Source organism: Propithecus coquereli, unplaced genomic scaffold (assembly GCF_000956105.1).
Source record: "Propithecus coquereli isolate 6110/MARCELLA unplaced genomic scaffold, Pcoq_1.0 Scaffold144, whole genome shotgun sequence".
Classification (NCBI taxonomy): Eukaryota; Metazoa; Chordata; class Mammalia; order Primates; family Indriidae; genus Propithecus; species Propithecus coquereli.
Genome location: NW_012138747.1, coordinates 1156619 through 1176740, shown reverse-complemented (window position 1 = coordinate 1176740; position 20122 = coordinate 1156619). Strand labels below are relative to the sequence as shown.

Below are 20122 nucleotides of genomic sequence, written 5' to 3'. Positions count from 1 at the left end.
GTACCAAATATTTTGTTTTTTATGCACATCTACAAATAGAAGAGAATCAGACATCACAGCTTAGTACACTGTCACATTGGGACATTAAACATTTCATAAAACCATTAAGGTCATGTTGACATGTAACAAACATTTCACTTATTATCTTTCCTTTGAAAGAGAAAATGACCTCATCATATGCTTAACGGAATCAATGCATGATCTTTTATATGCCCAAACATATAATGCATCACCATAATTGCATATCTTTTTGGAAAGGATACCTTTGTGTTGCCTATCCTTTTCATGTTTTATCATATTGAACTCAAACCTTACTCCCTGATTAAAGAGGAATAAAATAAGATCTACATCTGCCTTTCAAAAAAAATTTTCTTGATTAACTACACTTAAAAAGCAGGATGTGGATAGAATTCTGGAAGAGTGAAAAGTGATATACTAATCCAGCTTTTAATTAAGTGAATCACATGCTTGCAGTACCAAGGCAATGAATCTAAAAATAATCAGTTTTCTTTTCTGTCCGTATCTTATCCTGATTCCATGCTCTTAAAGTAAGCATGGCTGTAATACCGTATTCTCTTGTAATAATTCCTGTTTAATAACAGCTAATGTATTTATTGACTGCTAACTCAGTGCAAAGCAGTACGGCAAACACTTTCCATGAATTCTTTCGTGTTGTTCACTCAGCAATCGTGTAAAATAGGTACTATCTATTTTACAAGTGACAAAACTGGGATTTAGAAGGGTTAAGTAACTGAAATAGTAAATGTTAAAGCCACTTTTGTTGAAGCACAGAGCAGAGCTTTTTTACTACACTGTTTCGCCACTGTGTAAATGTTTAAGGTCGTGGGAAAGCTTTCATTACAAACTGGAATATTTTGATGCCCTGCGAATGCTGACCAGAGGTTTAATTCAATGTGAAAGTCCTTAAGTTGTGAAGATTATGATTCAACTCTATTTGGTAGTTTTTTTTTTTTTTTTAATATGACTAGATAATTTTTTTAAATTTTCTTTTAGCAATAACACGGAGGTCTTAGCTTCCTTAAAGGTGAAATTAGTCCATGAAGCAAGGACATATTTGCTACATGGAGTTTGTTGACCTGTGATCTTTTACTGTGAGATCCATGACAATTTTTGAAAGATTGCCACGCTTTCTCACCCTGAGGTTGAGGAAGAAATTTTCAACTATGACCATCCCATCTGTGACAGTAATGTATTGAGCACATCCCATATTATGTACTTTCTGGTAGGCACTGGAAACCTTAAAATATTTTCAAAGCCTGTCCATTTGACCAAGGCTGCCTTAGTATAACTTATAAATTCTAGAATCTAGACCAAGATCAATATGCTTATGTTCCACAGCATTTTCAAACTATCTAGCTTCTGTAGGACTGATTTCTTCATGATTTCCTTCTCTTTATGAAATCTAAATTTACTACTCCACCCAGAGTACTCTTGTTTATTATAGCAGTTAATAATAACTGTGTGGTGTCTTCATCATCTTCCATCATTTTGAGCAGGTAAAGTGGTGGTCAAATTCTTTTGCTCTTGGAATTCTAAAGTTTCATTCCAACTACTTCAACTTAGTAAGGGTATTAAAGTAATTATTGGATTTACTCATTTTTTTTTTTGTAATAAGGCTGTGTCCATAACCAAAGCTCCCATTGAAGATGACAAGAGAGGAAGAAGGTCTCTGTAGCTATTGTCATGTAACTAAGAAAATGAATCTTGATTAGGCTTGTTTGGTGCCAAGTGTGGAGGTTCTGTTTCTTGCACCTGCAGAGCCTAGAGTTTTGGATGAAGAACCTTTCATTATCTTCATCCTGAAATGACTGGCTAAACAATGCAAGGAAATAATCCCACTGAGGAAATGAAAAAGGAAGACTCCTCTTTTGTGAACGTCTAATCACACAGGTGTTAAATACCCCTTGTTGACCCTTTCACTGCTGGCTTTCCTCAACATCTGTTTTTTGCTCTTACTCACATCTGTCCAATAATATTCCTCTGAAATTCATTTTTTCACTGTGCAATTGCTTCAGCTCAGTCATACAATTTGGCACAAGAATGGTGTGCCTAAATTTCAGCAGGGCACATAAATCAGACCACTCCAAAAGATGCAATTCTACTTACGAATTTGAAAGACTCAAGCACTCCCCTTCCTTGTGTTATTAAAAATTAATACATTCCATAAAAAAGACATCTGCACTCAATTGTTTATAGCGACACAATTCACAATTTCAAAGATGTAGAAACAACCCAAGTGCCCATCAATACATGAGTGGATTAATAAAATGTGGTATATGTATTCCATGGAGTACTATTCAGCTATAAGAAACAATGGTGATATAGCACCTCTTGTATTTTCCTGGATAGAGCTGGAACCCATTTTATTAAGTGAAGTATCCCAAGAATGGAAAAATAAGCACCACATGTACTCACCAGAAAATTGGTTTCACTGATCAACACCTAAGTGCACATATAGGAATAACATTTATCGGACGCCGGGCAGATGGGAGAGGGGAGGAGGGGATGGGTATATACAAATATAATCAGTGTTATGCGCACCATCTGGGGGATAGACAAGCTCGAAGCTCTGACTGGGGGCAGGGGGGCAAGGGCAATGTAATCTAAACATTTGTACCCCGATAATATGAAGAAATGAAAAAAAATTATATATGAGCAGAACAAAAAAGTATCTCCTTGAGAAGAAAAACAGTTCTGGAAACAGAAGATGCATGCATTTACACTTCTAGTAAAAGCAGCTTACACTGCTGGTGCAGGGCCAAAATTCACAGAACAATGAGGGAGTGCAGCGGTAAGAGAAACAGGCTCCAGGAGCAATCACTCAGGTTTTATCATTTGATTATATTTCCAAGGAATAGCCCACTATGATTTCTTAAAACATGGAACATTTTAGTGGAAAATGAGTGTTTTGTACAATTTGGCCAAGCATAATTATAATTTTCACTGTTGCAGCTCCAGTTGGAGATTTAATTAGTCATAACTATTGTCAGGTACATCTGTTCTAGACAAATAAATGACCATATCCTTATGGTGCAAATAATTGAAGCCTTCTCCTCACATGAAATCCATGAGTACATTATAGCTCGTGAGCACTTGGAAGCTTGTTGAACCGGTGATGGTTGTTCACCCTAAAAGTCATGAATCACATAACCTAAGATGAGGAATAGAACTTATAGATCCGCTAGTCCAACAGTCCAACATATTCAGATTATGCTCTAAGAAACATGAGGCCCACAAGATGCTCAAATAAAACTTTGTGGAATGCTATGGTCACATAAGTTGGGAAAAGGTTCTGTCCAATAAGAGATTCATAAGACATATGTGGGCAACATAATTTCTGAGAAGTACTGTAGAAAAGGAACCTGCCGGGTATAATCAGGCAATTCTGTGGCCATAGAACCCTTTTATTTATACAAAGTAATAGTGTTCAGAAGGGTGTAAACTTAGAATTCCACTAGAAATGTCCAGTCATTGCCAGTTAACTAAAATGAGTTGAGTCAAGTCCAATGTGATCAATGATCTATTTAATTACATTTTTTTTCTCAGTTCCTGCCTTTTCTATGAATTGGCCAATGACTTTCTTATCATCCTAAGGATTACTACAACAGCCTCCTAGCTATTATGCTGTTTCCTCTTTCCTCTCCTACCTCTTTGCAGAACATGTTCCACACAGCAGCCAAAGAATCTTTACAGAATTTTAATCAAATCATGTGGCTCCCCTGCTCAAAATCTCCAAAGCGTCAATCCCTTAGAATAAAATTCAAGCCTTTACCATGGACTACTAGACCCTACAGAATCTGGGCACCAGCTCTGCTCCTGGCCCCACTTTCTCTTCTAGATTCGTCTTCTCACTTATTCTGCTCAAGCCATGATAACCTCAAAAAGAGTGTTAAACTTAAACCTGATAAATATGTTTCCGCCTCAAGCATGCTCCCCACTTTAGCTTTCCTGTTTCTTGTTATTACAATAATTTCTTATAAATAGCCACATGATTCCTTTCCTCACATCATTTAATTCTCTGCATAAATATGACCTCATCAGTACGGAGCTCTGAGATCTCTCCATATAAAATAACACATCTTGCTATTTCTTTTTCTTTGGCCCTGCTTTATTTCCATCTTAGTTTGTATCAGTCTATGTTAGCTCTATGAGGCCAGGAATATTTTTTTTCTTTAATTTGGTCCCTGATAGAAATATTTGTTGAATCGATGAAGGAACGAAGAATAAATAAGTGGATGAATCTTCCTCCTCTCAAATAGTCATTTCCAAAAGATGCTCAATAATATGATTATGTAATATGAATTTTCATGAGCCTGAGAAAAATCAATGGAGGCTTTAGGTTCAAGTTTATAATTTTAACCACAAAATAAAATCTACATGAGAATCTTCGCTCTACATTGATTACTCTACAGCCCGTGGTTCTTTAACTTTCTACCACACAAAATGCTCTTAGGACTTTTTCTTATGCATATTATTATTAATTTTGACTTACTCTTTATCCATGGATCCATATGACATTTTAGCTGTCTTTCGATTTGCAGTCTCCATTATAGCAGCCCATGAAGCCCTGGATAACAGGATCATGTCCCTTTAACTTGTATGGGAAAGCATCCAGTGCTAAGCCATGTGCACACTGTACTGCACAAAAGCCTTTTAATGATGAATTAGATTTTTATTTCGGTTCATTATGCCTGGGTTTTCAGGCAATGTTCCGGATTTCATGCTTTTGTTTGTAATGAGTCATGGCCCCTTGACAAACAAGAGAGTAATTAAACTAACCAGGTTATCAATAGAAGCTTGTGATGGATCTCCTGTTGCATATGGTTATTTCATCTCCAATAATAGTTGGATATCATAAAACATTACAGCCTGTTAGTGTGACAGGGAGATAGAGAGATGAAAGCCTGTGAGAACAATAGTGAAAATATAATCTTCCCTATACTTCTCACAAGTAAATCAGTGTCATAATAACTGACAAAGAAGTGGGGTTTTATTTATAGATGTATTTTGTATATTTCATTGCCTTTTACAGAGGGACATGAAACTTTGCTTCACAAAACAAGCAAAAAATTATGAAATGAGTCTTTATATTGTATTTGTATACATGTACATGTATATATATAAAACTGTGTGTATATATGTGTATATGTGTATTATCTCATAATATTTTCACATTTAAATATTTTAGTAAATATTCTTTCATTATTTTCATTATTCTTCACCACTTTCAGTATTCTTCACCAAGTTATTAGCAAGTACTTTAATAAAAAATATTTGCTTTGCAATTTTTTTCTAGAACTATAGATTGAACCTTTACTTTTAAGAATAAAAACACTGCAGCGAAAAGGTGCTATAATTTCATAATGAGGTATCACCCCTAACAGGAAATGATAAATTTACTGGGGTATTTCTAAAAGGAAAAGCAATGTTCCATTGTAAGAATGTTTACAGTTTTCATATTCACTGCATATTGAAAAAACATGAAACCTTGTACTTTTTACTGCTTTCCAAAGAAACCCCAAATATATCCAGAGTGCATATGTACTTAGGTCATATTTCTGAATGAACTACTATCTGCATCTTCAATGTTCCAGTTGCTGATGAACAATTTCCCATAGTGTTATTTAAAATATGTACTATGTTAAAAACTAAGTAGAAAAGGAAATATTTATGAAAAGATACATGCATACAACGCCTAATGTTTTCCTCCAGAAGGCTCCTACTTACAGTCTGTTCCATCTCAGTCGAGGAGTATTCTAACCATTCAGCTTACTTAAGCCAAAAGAAGTCACCTTGACTCCTCTCTTTCTTTTCCATCTCTCTTCAATTGGTCAAGAAATCCTATTGGCTCCAACTTCACAGGAGACCCCAAACCCGGTCACTTTCTACCACTTCCACTGCTACGAGCCTGGTTGGTATGAGCCACCAACCTTCATTTGCCCTGCTTACTGCAAGTTTCCTACCCACTTCCTTGACTTTCATCCTGGCCTCACTATTGTATTTTTCAACACAGCAGCCAGAGTGATCCTTATAACAAAACACAAGTCTGCAGGGGCTCGCTGTTTCACTCAGAGTAAGAGTCAAATCCTTGAAATGGCCCTCAGGGTCCTATGCAACCTTCCATCCTTTGCTCCTCTTTGGCCCTGTCTTTTGCTATCCTTCCTTTTTTCTCTTTGCATCAGCCATACTGATCTTGCTATTTCTCAAACAAACCAGGCTTGCTTCAGCCTCGGAGCCTTACTGCAAACTGTTCCCTCTTTCTGGAAGGCTCTATCTCCAGACACCCACATAGCTAACTCACTCATCTAATACGTTTGGTCTTTGGGCAAATTTCCCCTTCTCAATAAAGCCTACTCACAGTACCCTATCTTTTACACAATCCATTCCTTGCTCTAATTCTTCTTTCTTTGCTGCTATAAGGTTTTTGTTTCTTGTTTTTGGTTTTGTTTTACCATATTGCTTATCCCCTTCTAACATTTTGTTTATGCTACTTATTTATTTTATTTACTGCTTATAGTCTGTGTCCCCGTACCTCATCCCATTTAGAATGTGAACATCGTCACGTCAGGGCATTTGACTGCTTTCTGCCTTGAGAAATGCCTGGCACGTATTGGTGGCTCAATAGCCACTTGATGAATAAAGGAATGGCTATGCTACAAAAAAGCTTTTTAAGCATCACGCTGTGCTAGGCACTGTGCTTTGATCTTGGAATATGCAAAGATGAATCAGATATTTACCCTGCTTTCAAGGAGCTGACAAGGCAGCCTGGCATACCCATAAGTAATCACAATACAAGATAGAAAATCCATGTCATGAGGGACCCAGATAAGTTACTCAGAGAAGGGAAAGCTATTTCTGGCTATAGAGATAGAGAAGAGTATGGAGATAGTCTCACCTAAAATGGGCCTTAAATCTGTGGATATGGGGAAGAACAGCATCCAGGCAGAAAAAAACATATAACGAGATCACTGAATTGCTGCAGCATAGGGAATAGGCAGGAAAAACACAGAATATTGAAAGAATCCAGTCTTAGAGTCAACATGACTGACTTGAAATCCAAATTCTGCAACTAGGTAGCTGTGTGACCTTAGACAAATTGTTTAACCTCTCTGAACTTCAGTTTTCATAATCGTAGAAAGGGATAATACCGTCTAGCTTACAGTATTATTGTGAAGAAATCAAGAACATAAAGCACCCAGCCCAATGACTGGCTTCCAGTGATCACTCAATAAATGAGAGCTATTATGGGAGTGTAGTTTGACTGGAGCACAGATGAAGTATTCCCCTCACCAATGCCATTTTTCCAATAGGAAGGAAGGCCAAAATGTATTGCATTTACTCTACACTCCCTGGGAACATTCATCTATTGTTCAACCTGAAAAATGAAGCTGAAAATGACTAGTCTCGTATTTGAAGCACAAAACACTGAAAATATGATGCATTGGTCTATCAGGCATAAGATTGCTTTGAATATAGAAGGGATAAAAATATGTGTGTGTTATATTTCTGCTGACGATTATTTTTACTTACCCACCAGGTTTCTTTTGTTTGTTTCTTTTCCAGTTGCTCCTACGATTCAGGAAATTAAATCTGGCACCGTGACCCCCGGACGCAGTGGATTGATAAGATGTGAAGGTGCAGGTGTGCCGCCTCCGGCCTTTGAATGGTACAAAGGAGAGAAGAAGTAAGGACTTTGTGACTATTACTGTGTTTCAAGCACTTTGAGCTAATGTGTTTGTGTTTCATATACTTACTTTAGGCAATTTCTTTAACTGGCTTGAATGATTCTCAGCAGCCTCCTCTCAGGCAGGCAAATGGAAGGAGCCCATATGGGAGGGATGGGTAGCTAATAGCATCCATGAGAAATGTCCACTTTGGCTTGTATGATCTCAGGTCTGCCTGAAAATCCCCCATCATGGATGCATTTCCTTTCTTTCCCTCCCACCTGCACCAGCACACCATTGCTCTTGCTGGCAACCAGGTTTATTTGAGAAACAAACCAGCTCTTAAAGGACTTGGGCACAGCTTCCACAAGAGCACTTCAAAAGCAGTAAGAGCTGCTGTTTCCACCAGGCTTCCTTGACAAGCCTCAACCCTTTCACCTGCCTTAGTCTCCCACGAGATAGTTTAACACTTCGTTTTATAGGACACTGTGTTTTGGATATTCTATTGCTAAAAAGGCTGTAGAAGAGACAAAATACATGGTTAAAGGAATAACCAAGGGTATTTTAGGGCTACTGTAATTTCAATTCTGTATGATCGCCACCTTAAAAAGTCCCAAAAGCCTTGGCAAGAGCTACTGAACAAGAGAAGACAAGACTTGACAACTTTACTTTCATCCAGTAGGCTCATTCAGACTCTTCAACTGCTCCTGTCCAGCCATCAAAGAAGCACAGGAAGCCTGTGGGTTAGGTGGAAGATGAAGTGCAAAGGGGAGGGTATAGATTTTGCTTCAAAACTGGGGAGTGATATAGCCAAGAAAATGTTAGCTTAAACCATATTAAATTGCCATTTTTAAGTTAAGGAAACCAAATATTGGCAATTCTGTACATTCAACATATATGAATGGGTTTACTTCCTTATGTCATGGCTCATACCTAATTGCACCTAAATATCTGAACCAAAAAACCTGGTAAAATCACATAAGAACTTAGATATTACCACAAAGGATATGAATGGATGTGATACAAGCTGGTACTTTGTTTCTGAAAATGGAATCAAAAGCCGATTTGTGGAAGATGGTCTCCATCCTTAACATCGGCCTTAATAATAAAGGCTATCCCCATAAGTATCTCATTTCTTCTGAATAACTGCCTGTGCTTTTACCTATAAATGTTTGCAGCTCTTTTATATGTAACTTCTTCTATAGTTTGGTGTTTTCAGTGTTTAGTTCTTTTTACTAGCTAGTTCATGCTTTTTACTAATTCTAAATTTGCCTCCTTGTGCCTTCGTGGAAGACCCCATAATTTCATCTACCAAGAATTAGATAAACTGGTGTGTGGTCACCATCCTTCCATCCTACCATCCTATAAGATTGTATATCTGCCAATACGACTTTTCTCAGATTTTGACAACCCAGGTTGAGAAGCTTGGGTTTGTGATTATCTATATGAACAAACATCCAGAAAGGTGGTTCTCAATCATTTGAAGCTTATGGAATTCTTTGTTCACATATTAACTTATCTGGTATCCAAGAAGTGATACCTGTGAACACGGCACCTCTCTGATGGATGTAGGTTGAATGGAGTCTCAATTCTACCTGCTCAGCACCCTCCCCTTAATTAGGACATCCTTCCAGGAGCCCCCCAAATCCCTAGTTTTCCACAAAACAGAGTTTAAATAACACTGACTTAGACTATTTTATGTATCTTTCAAAGTCACTTTTTAATCTGTGTCATTAATTTGTTAAGAACTAACAGTCAGAATTATTCCTCACAGTCCGAGTCAGAGATTCTATGTTAAAACCATTTTATTTCCAATACTTTGTGAAGTGGTGTCCTGGATTTTTCTTCTCTCTCTCTCTCTGTGTGTCTCTCTCTCCCTTTTCTAAATTCAGCAAACATTGTCAAAAAAGGTTACAATAATCCTCAGTCCATTCTCTTGGCCTATAGTAAATATAGCAAAGGGCCAATTGGTGCCCGTAATCGTGGCTTCAGGGATTTTTTTTTTCCCCACTGGAGAGACGGACTATAGCTTTTATTAGAGTTTTGAAGGAGTTTAGAACCACTTGCTAAAAAAGAAAAGGTAGATTGATTCTCCCTAATCAATGTCTTCCCCAACACACTGACACACCTCAGGAAAATCTAGTAGCTGTGAAAATCAAATGCCCTTGTGAAAGGCAAACATATTTTCAGTTCAGAGTGAAGCATATATTTATCTTTTAAGGGTTATATTTGAGGAAATATCCAAATCCTCAAATATCACTGGAATAAATAATTTCCTTTCAAAACTATAGTAAAGCAAAGTTGAATATCTGTAGAGAATAGGAAAGAGAAGGATTCTGGTTGCTGACTGGTTGTTATTACACTCACTAAATAGATCTACCATAAATGTCTAGGTCATTCAATTATCTACCTCATCAAAGTGAAAAGCTATCTATTTAACAAGCACCTGCTATTTGATAGGTAGTGTTCTAAGTCACTAACAAATATTAACCCAATTTATTTTCATAACAAATTTATGTGGTAAATACTATTATTATTCTTATCTTCTTTTATCAACCTAGATAATAAATGCTATCATTATTTTTACCTTTGCTTGAGGAAACTAAAGCACAGAATGTTTTTAAGTAATTTGTGCAAGTTCATACAGTTAGTAGCAGAACTGGGATTCAAACCCAGAAAGTCTGGTAAATCTTCATGCAGAGTCCATGAATTTAACCCTGATACTTTGGCATCTCTAGGCCATGGCCCTTCAGAGTCTATAATGTCAATATTAAATTCCAAGGGTAAAGACATTTCAGGTGGCTTATAGATTTGCAAAATAAGAGACTGCACAACACTCATTTATAATTTCCCAATTCCTTTAGTCAAGGACATAGAAAAGTGGAGTCAAGGTGGAAACACAGCAGAAACAGATACAGCATATTTCAGAGCTGTCTTCTTGACCTCTGAGGTCTTTAACCGGGAGCATGAAGCTGTCAGAGACCCTGTCAAAGTGGAACAGTTTTTGCAAGATCTAGAGAAGTTTTGTTTCCTAAAGATCTTTTATACTTGGAGCTTACGTAAATATTCAAAAATAACTTATACAATCACTTTATCTCTATCTAAAGGAATGTTTAAAAATATCCATCTCTCTTAAGTCAAGATCTTCAAAGTCAGCTCTTCGTTCAGATAAATATAAACAAATAAACACGCAAAAAACCCAGAAGCAGCAAGTGAATATCCCTAACGCTGTCTCTGCCTGCAGTTCTTCATCATCCTATAGAGTCAATTCGTGTGTGCTAAGAGTAATCAGTTTCGAATCCTTTAAAGAAGAAACCCTGTAAAATTAAGCACAATTTAGAAGAAAGAAAGAAACATATATTTACTGAGGAAAAACCACTTTCCAGGTCCTTTAAATTCTTTTATCTCATTTATTCTTCAGACCTCTGTGAGGTAAGATTTATTATCCTCAATTTACTGATGACAAAACTAAGACACAAGAGACTTAAAATAACCTGTCCAAGAGCACTCAGCTTTAAGTTGCCATCAAGACACATTTTAGATTTGTCAACCTCTCAGCACATGTTCTTTCTTGTTTATCTGCTGCCACTTTTACTTATCTATTGCTAAGTAACAAATTAACCCAAAAGTTAGCAGCTTAAACCCATAAGCATTTATTATCTCAAACTGTTTCATAGAGTCAGGGATCCAGGAGCAGTTTGGCTGGATGGTTATGGCTCAGGGTCTCTCATAAGGTTGCAGTCAAGGTATCACCTGGTGCTGGTCATCTGAAGGCTTGACTTGGCTAGAGGATCTGCTTCCAAGATACCTCACTCACATGCCCAACATCTTAGCACTACTTATTAGCAGATGGTCTCAGTTAGTGGCCATGTGGATATTTCCATGGGGCTGCATGAATATCTTCATGACATAGCAATGGGCGTCCTCTAGAATTAGTGATCCAGAAAGGAGCAAGGTGGAAGCTGCCATATCTTATAGGACCTAATCTCAGAAGGCATATTCTGGTATTTCTGCAATATCTTATTGGATATGCAAGGCAGCCCTATTCAATGTGGGAGGGGGCAACACAGGGACATTGGATAATAAGAGGTGAGAATCATCTGATGCCATCTTCTAAGATGGCTCCCACTCTGTCTCTCTCATGGATGATCTAAGTATTTTTTATATTAGAAATGTTAGTCATTTGACTTTTAGTTTATTCCACTGTTTAGATAAGCATTATGAGCAGGAATAGAGTAATATATTTATTATTAAAATATTACCCCTTTGTATAAGGTAATCATTTTTTAACACAATACTTTTTTTCAACATACCTAAAAGGAACAGTCCGAATGAGCATAAACTTACTTCATATGCTATTAAGTATTGGGAAAATCTGAGTTTGGGGTTCAATTATATACAGAACTAAATTTAACTTTTTTTCTTAATAATATAGAAGGTTGATAAGAAGAAATACATTCTTGATATGCAGTGAAAGGACAATCTCAGAGCATCCAAAGTACCATTAAGCAAATATTGTATTTGATGACATGAAATTAAATTAATCTATTGCTTGAGAACAGTACATTCACTTAGGATTGAGGCTAAAAACATAAATTAAATTATAATGGACTGATGTTTCAGTAAGTACTGCCAAACATGAGTTTTATATTACTTTGTGAAGACAGCATTACCATGTTGCCTTAGATAAGAATTTTTTTATTTGCTTGTATGGTTGAATTCCTGCCTCTTTTTTCTAGCTGTCCTCAAATCCAAGCCTGAGGTCTAGAAAAACATGCCTTCTGGTTTCTCATGATCAGTTTAACTGCTCCAGGCTTTTAGGTGATAGATATGTTCATTACCTTGATTTAATCATTCTACATTGCTTACATATATCAAAACATCACATTGTACCCAATAAATATGTACAATTGTTATTGGTCAATTAAAAATAAAATATTAAATAATGAATAAGTTTTAAAAAATAGTATTTTATTCACTGTGCTTGTTTTTAGGTAAAGGGACAACTGTAGCAATGCTTTGTGAAATTTCTTAATTGCATCATTTTTTTTCTTATTGCCCATCATAATTTAAGATAGGGATGCAAAGTTACAGATGAGGTTGACACAAATTACTACATGAATGAAAAGGAAATATATAGTAAAACATTACAAATTATCAATATATCAGTTGAAAAAGCTTTGTACCTAAAAAATGGAATATTTTCCATTTAACAGTGTGGAACCTATAATATCTTGACATTTTAAGCAACATATTTCAAATTTAGCCTATGCATTTTTAATTCATTCTTTACATCACTAGTACAGAAGGAAATGTGATGATCATTACCATCTTGGCTTGTTGTGAATGATTAGTTACCTGTGTGCATAAAACATGCATGCACGGACATGCGCAAAATGTGTACAAGTAACCATTGAATGGATAGGAGGATGCCTGAAATCAATCATGTGGAGTATGCCATGTTCACTTTACACAGAGGCATGATGACCTTTTTCAGTTAGGTTAATATTAGGTTTCATTTTAGATCATGATTATTTTTCATTCCTGACTTTACATAAGTAAAATGAACTTGAGCAATCATAATAAAGTGTAGTGACTGTTCCTCTCCTCTTTCCTATGCTAGATATTTAGTACGTGATTGTCTAGGCAGTCCATAAATTTTCACTTTGTTGAGTATTCACTTTGTTGAAGGAACACGGGAGGAAGGTTCTTCTGCCCTTCTTATATTTTTGAGGAAATGAGCAAAATGATTTAAAATATTTCTCTGTATGTATCTCTTCATTGATACCCTTTCTTCACTGTTTCTCATGCAATTTATTTATGTCAAAATTATGAATACATTATTATGTGTGTACAATGCATTATGACTTGCAAAGCATTTTTATATATGATGATTTTGCAAAATGTGAACATTGTTTGGCTTACATAGAGTCAACCCTTCAAGCTTGGGGTGTTACATGAGCAAGACAAGAAAAGAAAAAAAAGAGAGCTTAACATATAAAGTAATTTAAATGGCATGACTTTCTAAACTACCAGTTCAAAAATACATACAATGGGATATATATACCTTAATGATCCTTCTGTTGGTCGTCATTTCTGTATACTTCTGATAGTGTGAACATCTCCCCATTCTAAGTGAGGTTCTAATGTTGAAGATGTGTGTTTAATATAACATGGCTCTAAAACACAAGCCAACTACTTCATGTGGTGCTCCACCATGAGCAGTGATATAAAGCAGTGGTCAGCAACATTTATTGAGCATATATCCCTATGAATAAAGTTTAAAACTTAGCAAAAATTAACAATATATGCATACTGATCTGTTACGTATTGGTATACATTTCTGATCTTCTATATTGCATGCCTTACATGACCTTCAACAGATAAAATTTAAAAGATGAAATAAAAATACAATATAAATGGACATTTCATTATTTCTTCTCACACTCAAACAGGTCATGTTGTACCTACTTTAAGATATTTGCCTTCCATTTTGGATACTATTTATAAAGTACGGTAGTTTAAAATAAGCAAGTTTAAGGAATTTTCAAAGATAATTTTAAGAAATGTAACGTTTACCCTACATGCTGACTTTTCCATCTTACGACACACACATATATATAATGCATTATGTGCTATCTTATCCATTCCTTGCATAATTCTAACCAGATTATACTTAAGAGGGGAAAAAATGATCTCTTATAAAGCTGAAATGACTTGTTGAAGAAAAGTACACAGTGGGAAGTAAAAGTGATTTCCTGACCCCCATGTCAGGATATTTCTAAATTTTACACCATAACTTTATTTAGAAGAGACTAGAAATACTTTCTGTCTTTCTTTCTCTTTCATTCTCTCATTTACAAGGTCATTCTTACCAGAGTAAGCAGTTATATGTTTCAATTTAGAAAGTTACTAGAAATAACCTTATTACCACTTCAGGTTAAAAATGATCTTCCCTGCTGACTTGAGATTTTACTTCTTTACTCATCTGTAGGATAATTTGAACATTTTGAGAAGGAAATAAGTTCCTATATTTAAGGAACTTGCATTTCTAGTGTTATCTCATTATTATGTTATGCTATTTATTTATTATTTTATTTGATGATATTCCATTCCTTCTATAACCAATGTCTTATCAGTGCAACTCTCAACACCTTTGTGATGACTTTGTCATCTGAGGCCAGGAAAGTAAAGGGTAACAATGGAGAGCATTTTAACTACCGGGAACTGGAGAGTACATGCCCAGGTGAGACAGAAATACGCACTGCATACGGAGTCTACCAGTAAACAGGTAGAATTTCGTTGCGTTCTTAAAATTCTTATTGATTGTTCCAGAATAAATATCTGTACTTATCATTTTATACGTGAAGCCTGTCATTGGTTCTTCATTATCACTGAATGAAGTCCTAACGCCACAGGGAGTCTGGCCCCTCTTTTCTTCTCTGTTTATGAATCTTGCCATTCTACCCTCTTACAAGTGGGGCTCTAGCCATCCTGAAATATTTTAGTCCCCGGTCTCTGACATGAGCTCTCTCTTTCGGGCCTCTTCATATGTTGGCACCTTCGTTTGCAAGCCCCTTCCACACACATGTCTATCCTTGGCTGCCTCTGGCTGTCTGCCTGCCACTAACTAGTCCTTTAATCTCCATGCAGATGTCATCTTCCCCAAGAAAGCTACCCTGAGCTTTCCTACCTTGGATGAAGCTCTCCAAATGTGCCCTTGTGTGCTCTTATCTATCAAAGTGTTTATTAAACTATACTCAACTTTCTTTACTTGTCTATTTATCTTACTAAACTGTAACCTACCTAGGAATGAGGATTCAGCCTTGTTCACTATAATGTCCCTAACACCTAACGTAGTATTTGGCATGATTAACACACTCCATTGGAAGAATGAGTTATAGCATTTTAATAATTATAAAGTGGAGCCATTTTTATTTTAACACACTTTCAATTTGGTAAGAGAATATTTGCACAAATGGATCCTGTCAGCTTAGACCGTGGGTTATTTTAAACCCAGTATACGATTAGAGAAAGGAAGCTGAATTTTGTTGCTCAATTCTTGTGTCTCAGGATTTTGTTTTTATGAATGCAGTCTCTGCAAAATGGTTGTGTTGTTATATTGTGGGATGATATTTGACATTAAAATCATGGACACATTGATATTAGGAAAGTAGTTCAAGGAGAGGTAAGAAATCCAGTCATAGGCCAAGTTGTCAGGGATACAGGACTTCACTGCAGTTAGGGAGGTTTGACACCTGCACTAGTAGCCTTTGTTTGTTTGATGTAGCCTTAAAAGGGAATATCCTCTCCGTGCCATTCAAACTGTCACAAGCAAAGCAATCCAAAGGTCTCTAATCTAAAATTATTAATTTCATTAAAATTGATAAAGTAAACAAGACATACATTTTAAATAGCTTAATAAAGCCTAGATTCATTAAAATGTCCTAATATATTATAATAACATTAATTTATTCAAATGCACGACTAAAGATAGATACCCCTTGGGGCTAAGACAGTGATGCATGATATTCTTCAGTCTGTTCCTAGGAATAAATGATATCATATTGTTTTCAAGCCTTAAGTATTAAGCAACACAATAAACCAATAGGTTGCCATAGCAGCATGTTCGCATAAATTTTCATTTCTCTCTGGTATCTAGCAGTTCTTATTCATTCCCAGTTTTACTTTTATTTTTTTGTTATCTACCCTCCACATCTGTGAAAAGCCTAGATGAGATGGATAATGCACATGTAATTGATACTGAGTTTGGCACATCTTGAAATCATGGTGCCGTGATCTTTTCAGTCACTCTCCTAGATCTTTTCTTTAAAAATAATTTCCTGTATGCTCAATGTTTAATATTTTGCTGCCAGCTGAGAGGAAATGTATCTGTGCTGTCTAAGAAACAGACTCTATCATTGAACAGTAATAACACCTATAATAATCTAGTTCCTACTGCATTTGATATGTATGTGCATAAATATTATACATTCTATATTTTTAAAACCATTTTGACATCAACACTTTGCAATTGGCTTCATTTTTCCCATTTCACAGGTGAAAAAACTTTATAAAATTGTAAATACATAATTAATTCAGACAAGCATGAAACAATTATTGGTATGTAGCTATTAAGTGCCAAGCACTATAGACCATGCTTAGAATAAAATGAATAACAAAAGTAGCCAAGAACCTTGCCCTAATGGAGTTACACTGTAATGGGGAAGATGGACATTAGTCAAAAGTCACACAAACATGTGGAAACTTACACCTGAAATGATGTTAGAAAGAGAAATAGCTGATGATATGATGGTGATTTGGCTAAGTCGGGCGGAACACAATAACTCCATAGCATCACTAGAACTTAACTTTAAAGACGATTTTGGAATTACTCTAAAACATTGCATTTTGTCACTTGGCTAGGTTGCCTTTTTCTGCCATTCTTGACTATATTCTGCATATACACTATGACAAGAGATTTTTCTACCATTCAAATATTTAGTGAACCTAGAGGAAGAAAAACAATAATGAATGCTGAGGGGGTGTCTGTACATTCGGTGGTAGTTTGAGGAGGGAAAGAGAAGAAAGCCTGTTGTGAGCTTCCTCCCCAGGCGGTGAGTAGCCCGACCAGCTGACTCCACTGGAGACTGAACACAGCTACTCTAGAGGCTGCACTGAAAGGCATAAAAAAAGCCCCACATAAAAAGTCCAGAGGCCTCTGATGGAGAGAACTATCCAGATAGCTAGTTGAACTGAAGCTTACTTTTCTGTTTGACTTTCTGCCCCATTAGTTTCACCCCTTGGATTGAACCTGCCTTTCCTGGCATGGGTGCCACACACCACTTGGCTATTTAGCTCCATTGGTTTTATTCCCTGGCTTGACTCGATTTGCTCTAAGCATCCATGATTTCTGATTTGTCTCTCCAAACTCAGATACAATATTTTAGTTCTATTTGGTGATTTAAATACCAAGTGCTACTTTTGGAGGACATCAATAGTCAGAGGACCTGGATTTGAATCTTGGTTTTGACACTTATCAGATAGTGAAAGATAAATTAACTTAATCTTTCTAAACTTCTTTTTTCCTTATCTGTAAAATGGGACTAATAATATCTACTTCCTAGGGTTGCTGTGAAGATTAGTTGATACATACATTTGAGAATTCTTAAATGTTTGTGTGTCAATTTCCCACACTCTTAACACCAGACATTTTTGTGTACAATGTTGAAAATTTTTAGTGTTAGATTGTTTCAGTCATAAATGTATTGAGAATGGCTAACATTTTCCACATAAATAAAGCATTCCTGCTCATAGTGAAAAGAACAAAAATACAGTCATGATTCAGAGCCTAGATGTGTGTATGTGTCTGTGTGTGTGTATGACCGAACTCTATCCTTGAGAGAGGCGTTATGAGATGTGTTGTGGAAGGGACCTGAATGCCATCTTAATGTTATCTTCAGATTTTCAGGTATAGCTAAGATTCTTGAGATATTAACTATATTATATTTTTCCCGTTGTTTTCTAAAACTCCATAGACATAGGAGACATTTAATCATTTCATGACCAAACACATCATCATTTCCATTAAGACTGTATTAGAGTTCTACCATCACCCATGCCTTTTTCCAAATCTCTCTTTCTCTCTCTGTTATTTTAACCTACACTTTTAGTTCACACCACATCTTGGAAATCCACGAGCTTACAATCCATTGCTACTGGTAACATTCCTTCTCTTTGTAAATATAATTGCTATGATTCAAGGACTACCTTCCCCCACCATCTAATACCAAAGATTGGTTAATAAGACCATATTAATTTTATCCACCCATATAACATGATATATCATAATCATATCCTCATATAATTCCAGTCTAATAAACAGATTTATCATTATTTGAGAATGTCTCCCTCACACCTATCCCAAGTTATTTTAATATTTTAAAGGTTGTTGTCTAAGACTCTCCAATATATGTTTCCTACATTAGCAATGAATTCTTTTTGTGGCTATTTTCATCTGAAAATTTGTTTCTTTAGAGATGTTTATTGTTACTCCTGACCTGGAAAGACAGATAGTGAACAACAGTCTTAAAATGTGGATTGAGGCTGGATGTATATATAAAATGAGTGAGGCACAGTGTAGCTGCTCCATTTATTTTTGCAGTCTTGACAATCGGTGCTGATGGCTATGTGGTCAGTTTTTTTGTGATGATGTTGCTACAGGCTCTTCTGGTCATCCTAGATAGCTACTGCCTGAAGGGAGGTTATGATTGTAAAGTTTGTGAACATTTCATGAGTCAGAAATATAAGGATACCTAGTTATTAGCATGCTTTCCATGTGCTACTTCTAACTCACACTGGAAAATACAGGGGACTATTCTAATTCCGAACCAGTTACTGGGTCGGGCTGTGTCACTTATGAGCTGACAGCATCTGCTGGCAAAGCAAATAGCCTGCGGTTCACAGATTTATGAGGCATTGGTGAAAGGCAGAGGCAAGAAGAGTGAGAGTAAAGAGCCTCGATGTGGAGCAAACTTCTATTGGGGTCAGAGGGCAGAGGACAGCAGGGTCCATAGTAATAGAAGAATCTTATAACCATATTCCCTATAATAAAAAATGCAACACAGAAAAACTACCAAGTATTTCCAGGTAAGCATCATATGCTACCTGTCTATGCTGAAGAATGGGATGCCATGTTTAACTCCTAGCTCAACAGAATTTGTTTCTCTTTCTCCGGGGGGAGGGGCTACAAGAAAGCATATTTTATTCTATAATCTAACTCATTATAAGACTGACTCTCTTTACAGAAGTAAAATTATAGAAAATCATATTGGAAGAAATCTGTTTCATAAAGAAAAGAGCTCATCAATAAAGAGATCTTTTATAATTTGTATAATTCAAAGAATGAAATCACATTCAGGTCATACATGCCAAAACTTCCAAGTGTGGCTCAAATTTCTATATCCAGTAACTAAGCGTAGATGTGTTCATATTAACAGTGTCCCCATTGTGACTGAAATACCCTTCTGTTGTAAATACTTATTTACATGTCAGATTCTTCCCCTCGGCTTTGACCTTCTCAAGGGCAAAGGTCATGTGTTGCCCAGATCCGTCCCTAGTCACTCAGTATAGAACTTATCTTTTTAGGAATTTAATGAATATTTCCAGAATTGATTTGAATAATTGAGAAAGCCTATCCTCATTCCCCAGTTCCCTGCAGGAAATCACAAAAGTGCATTCTCTAGAAATATACACCATCTCAGGCATCACTCTCCCTCAAGGTCAGCTTTGCAAAGGTCCTTCCCGCATCTGCCAGGTGAAGATAGGTTCTTAAGTGGTGTTTGAGGAGTCAGCACTTCTAAAACTCTCAACTATAGAAGAAAGTTAGATTTGGACTTCTCCAGTAAACTCAGAGAGGTAGCTTCCCCTAGAGGGAA

At 36.3% G+C, this 20122-nt stretch overlaps 1 protein-coding gene across 1 annotated transcript in view; it reads left to right on the top strand.

Moving 5' to 3' along the window:
* The window catches only part of NEGR1 (neuronal growth regulator 1), a 1084106-nt gene that overhangs the window by 877849 nt on the left and 186135 nt on the right, over window positions 1-20122 (top strand). Inside the window, exon 9 of the mRNA XM_012639937.1 lies at window positions 7585-7705. Coding sequence (XP_012495391.1) covers window positions 7585-7705 — 121 coding nt within the window. The remainder of the gene's footprint in view (window positions 1-7584; window positions 7706-20122) is intronic.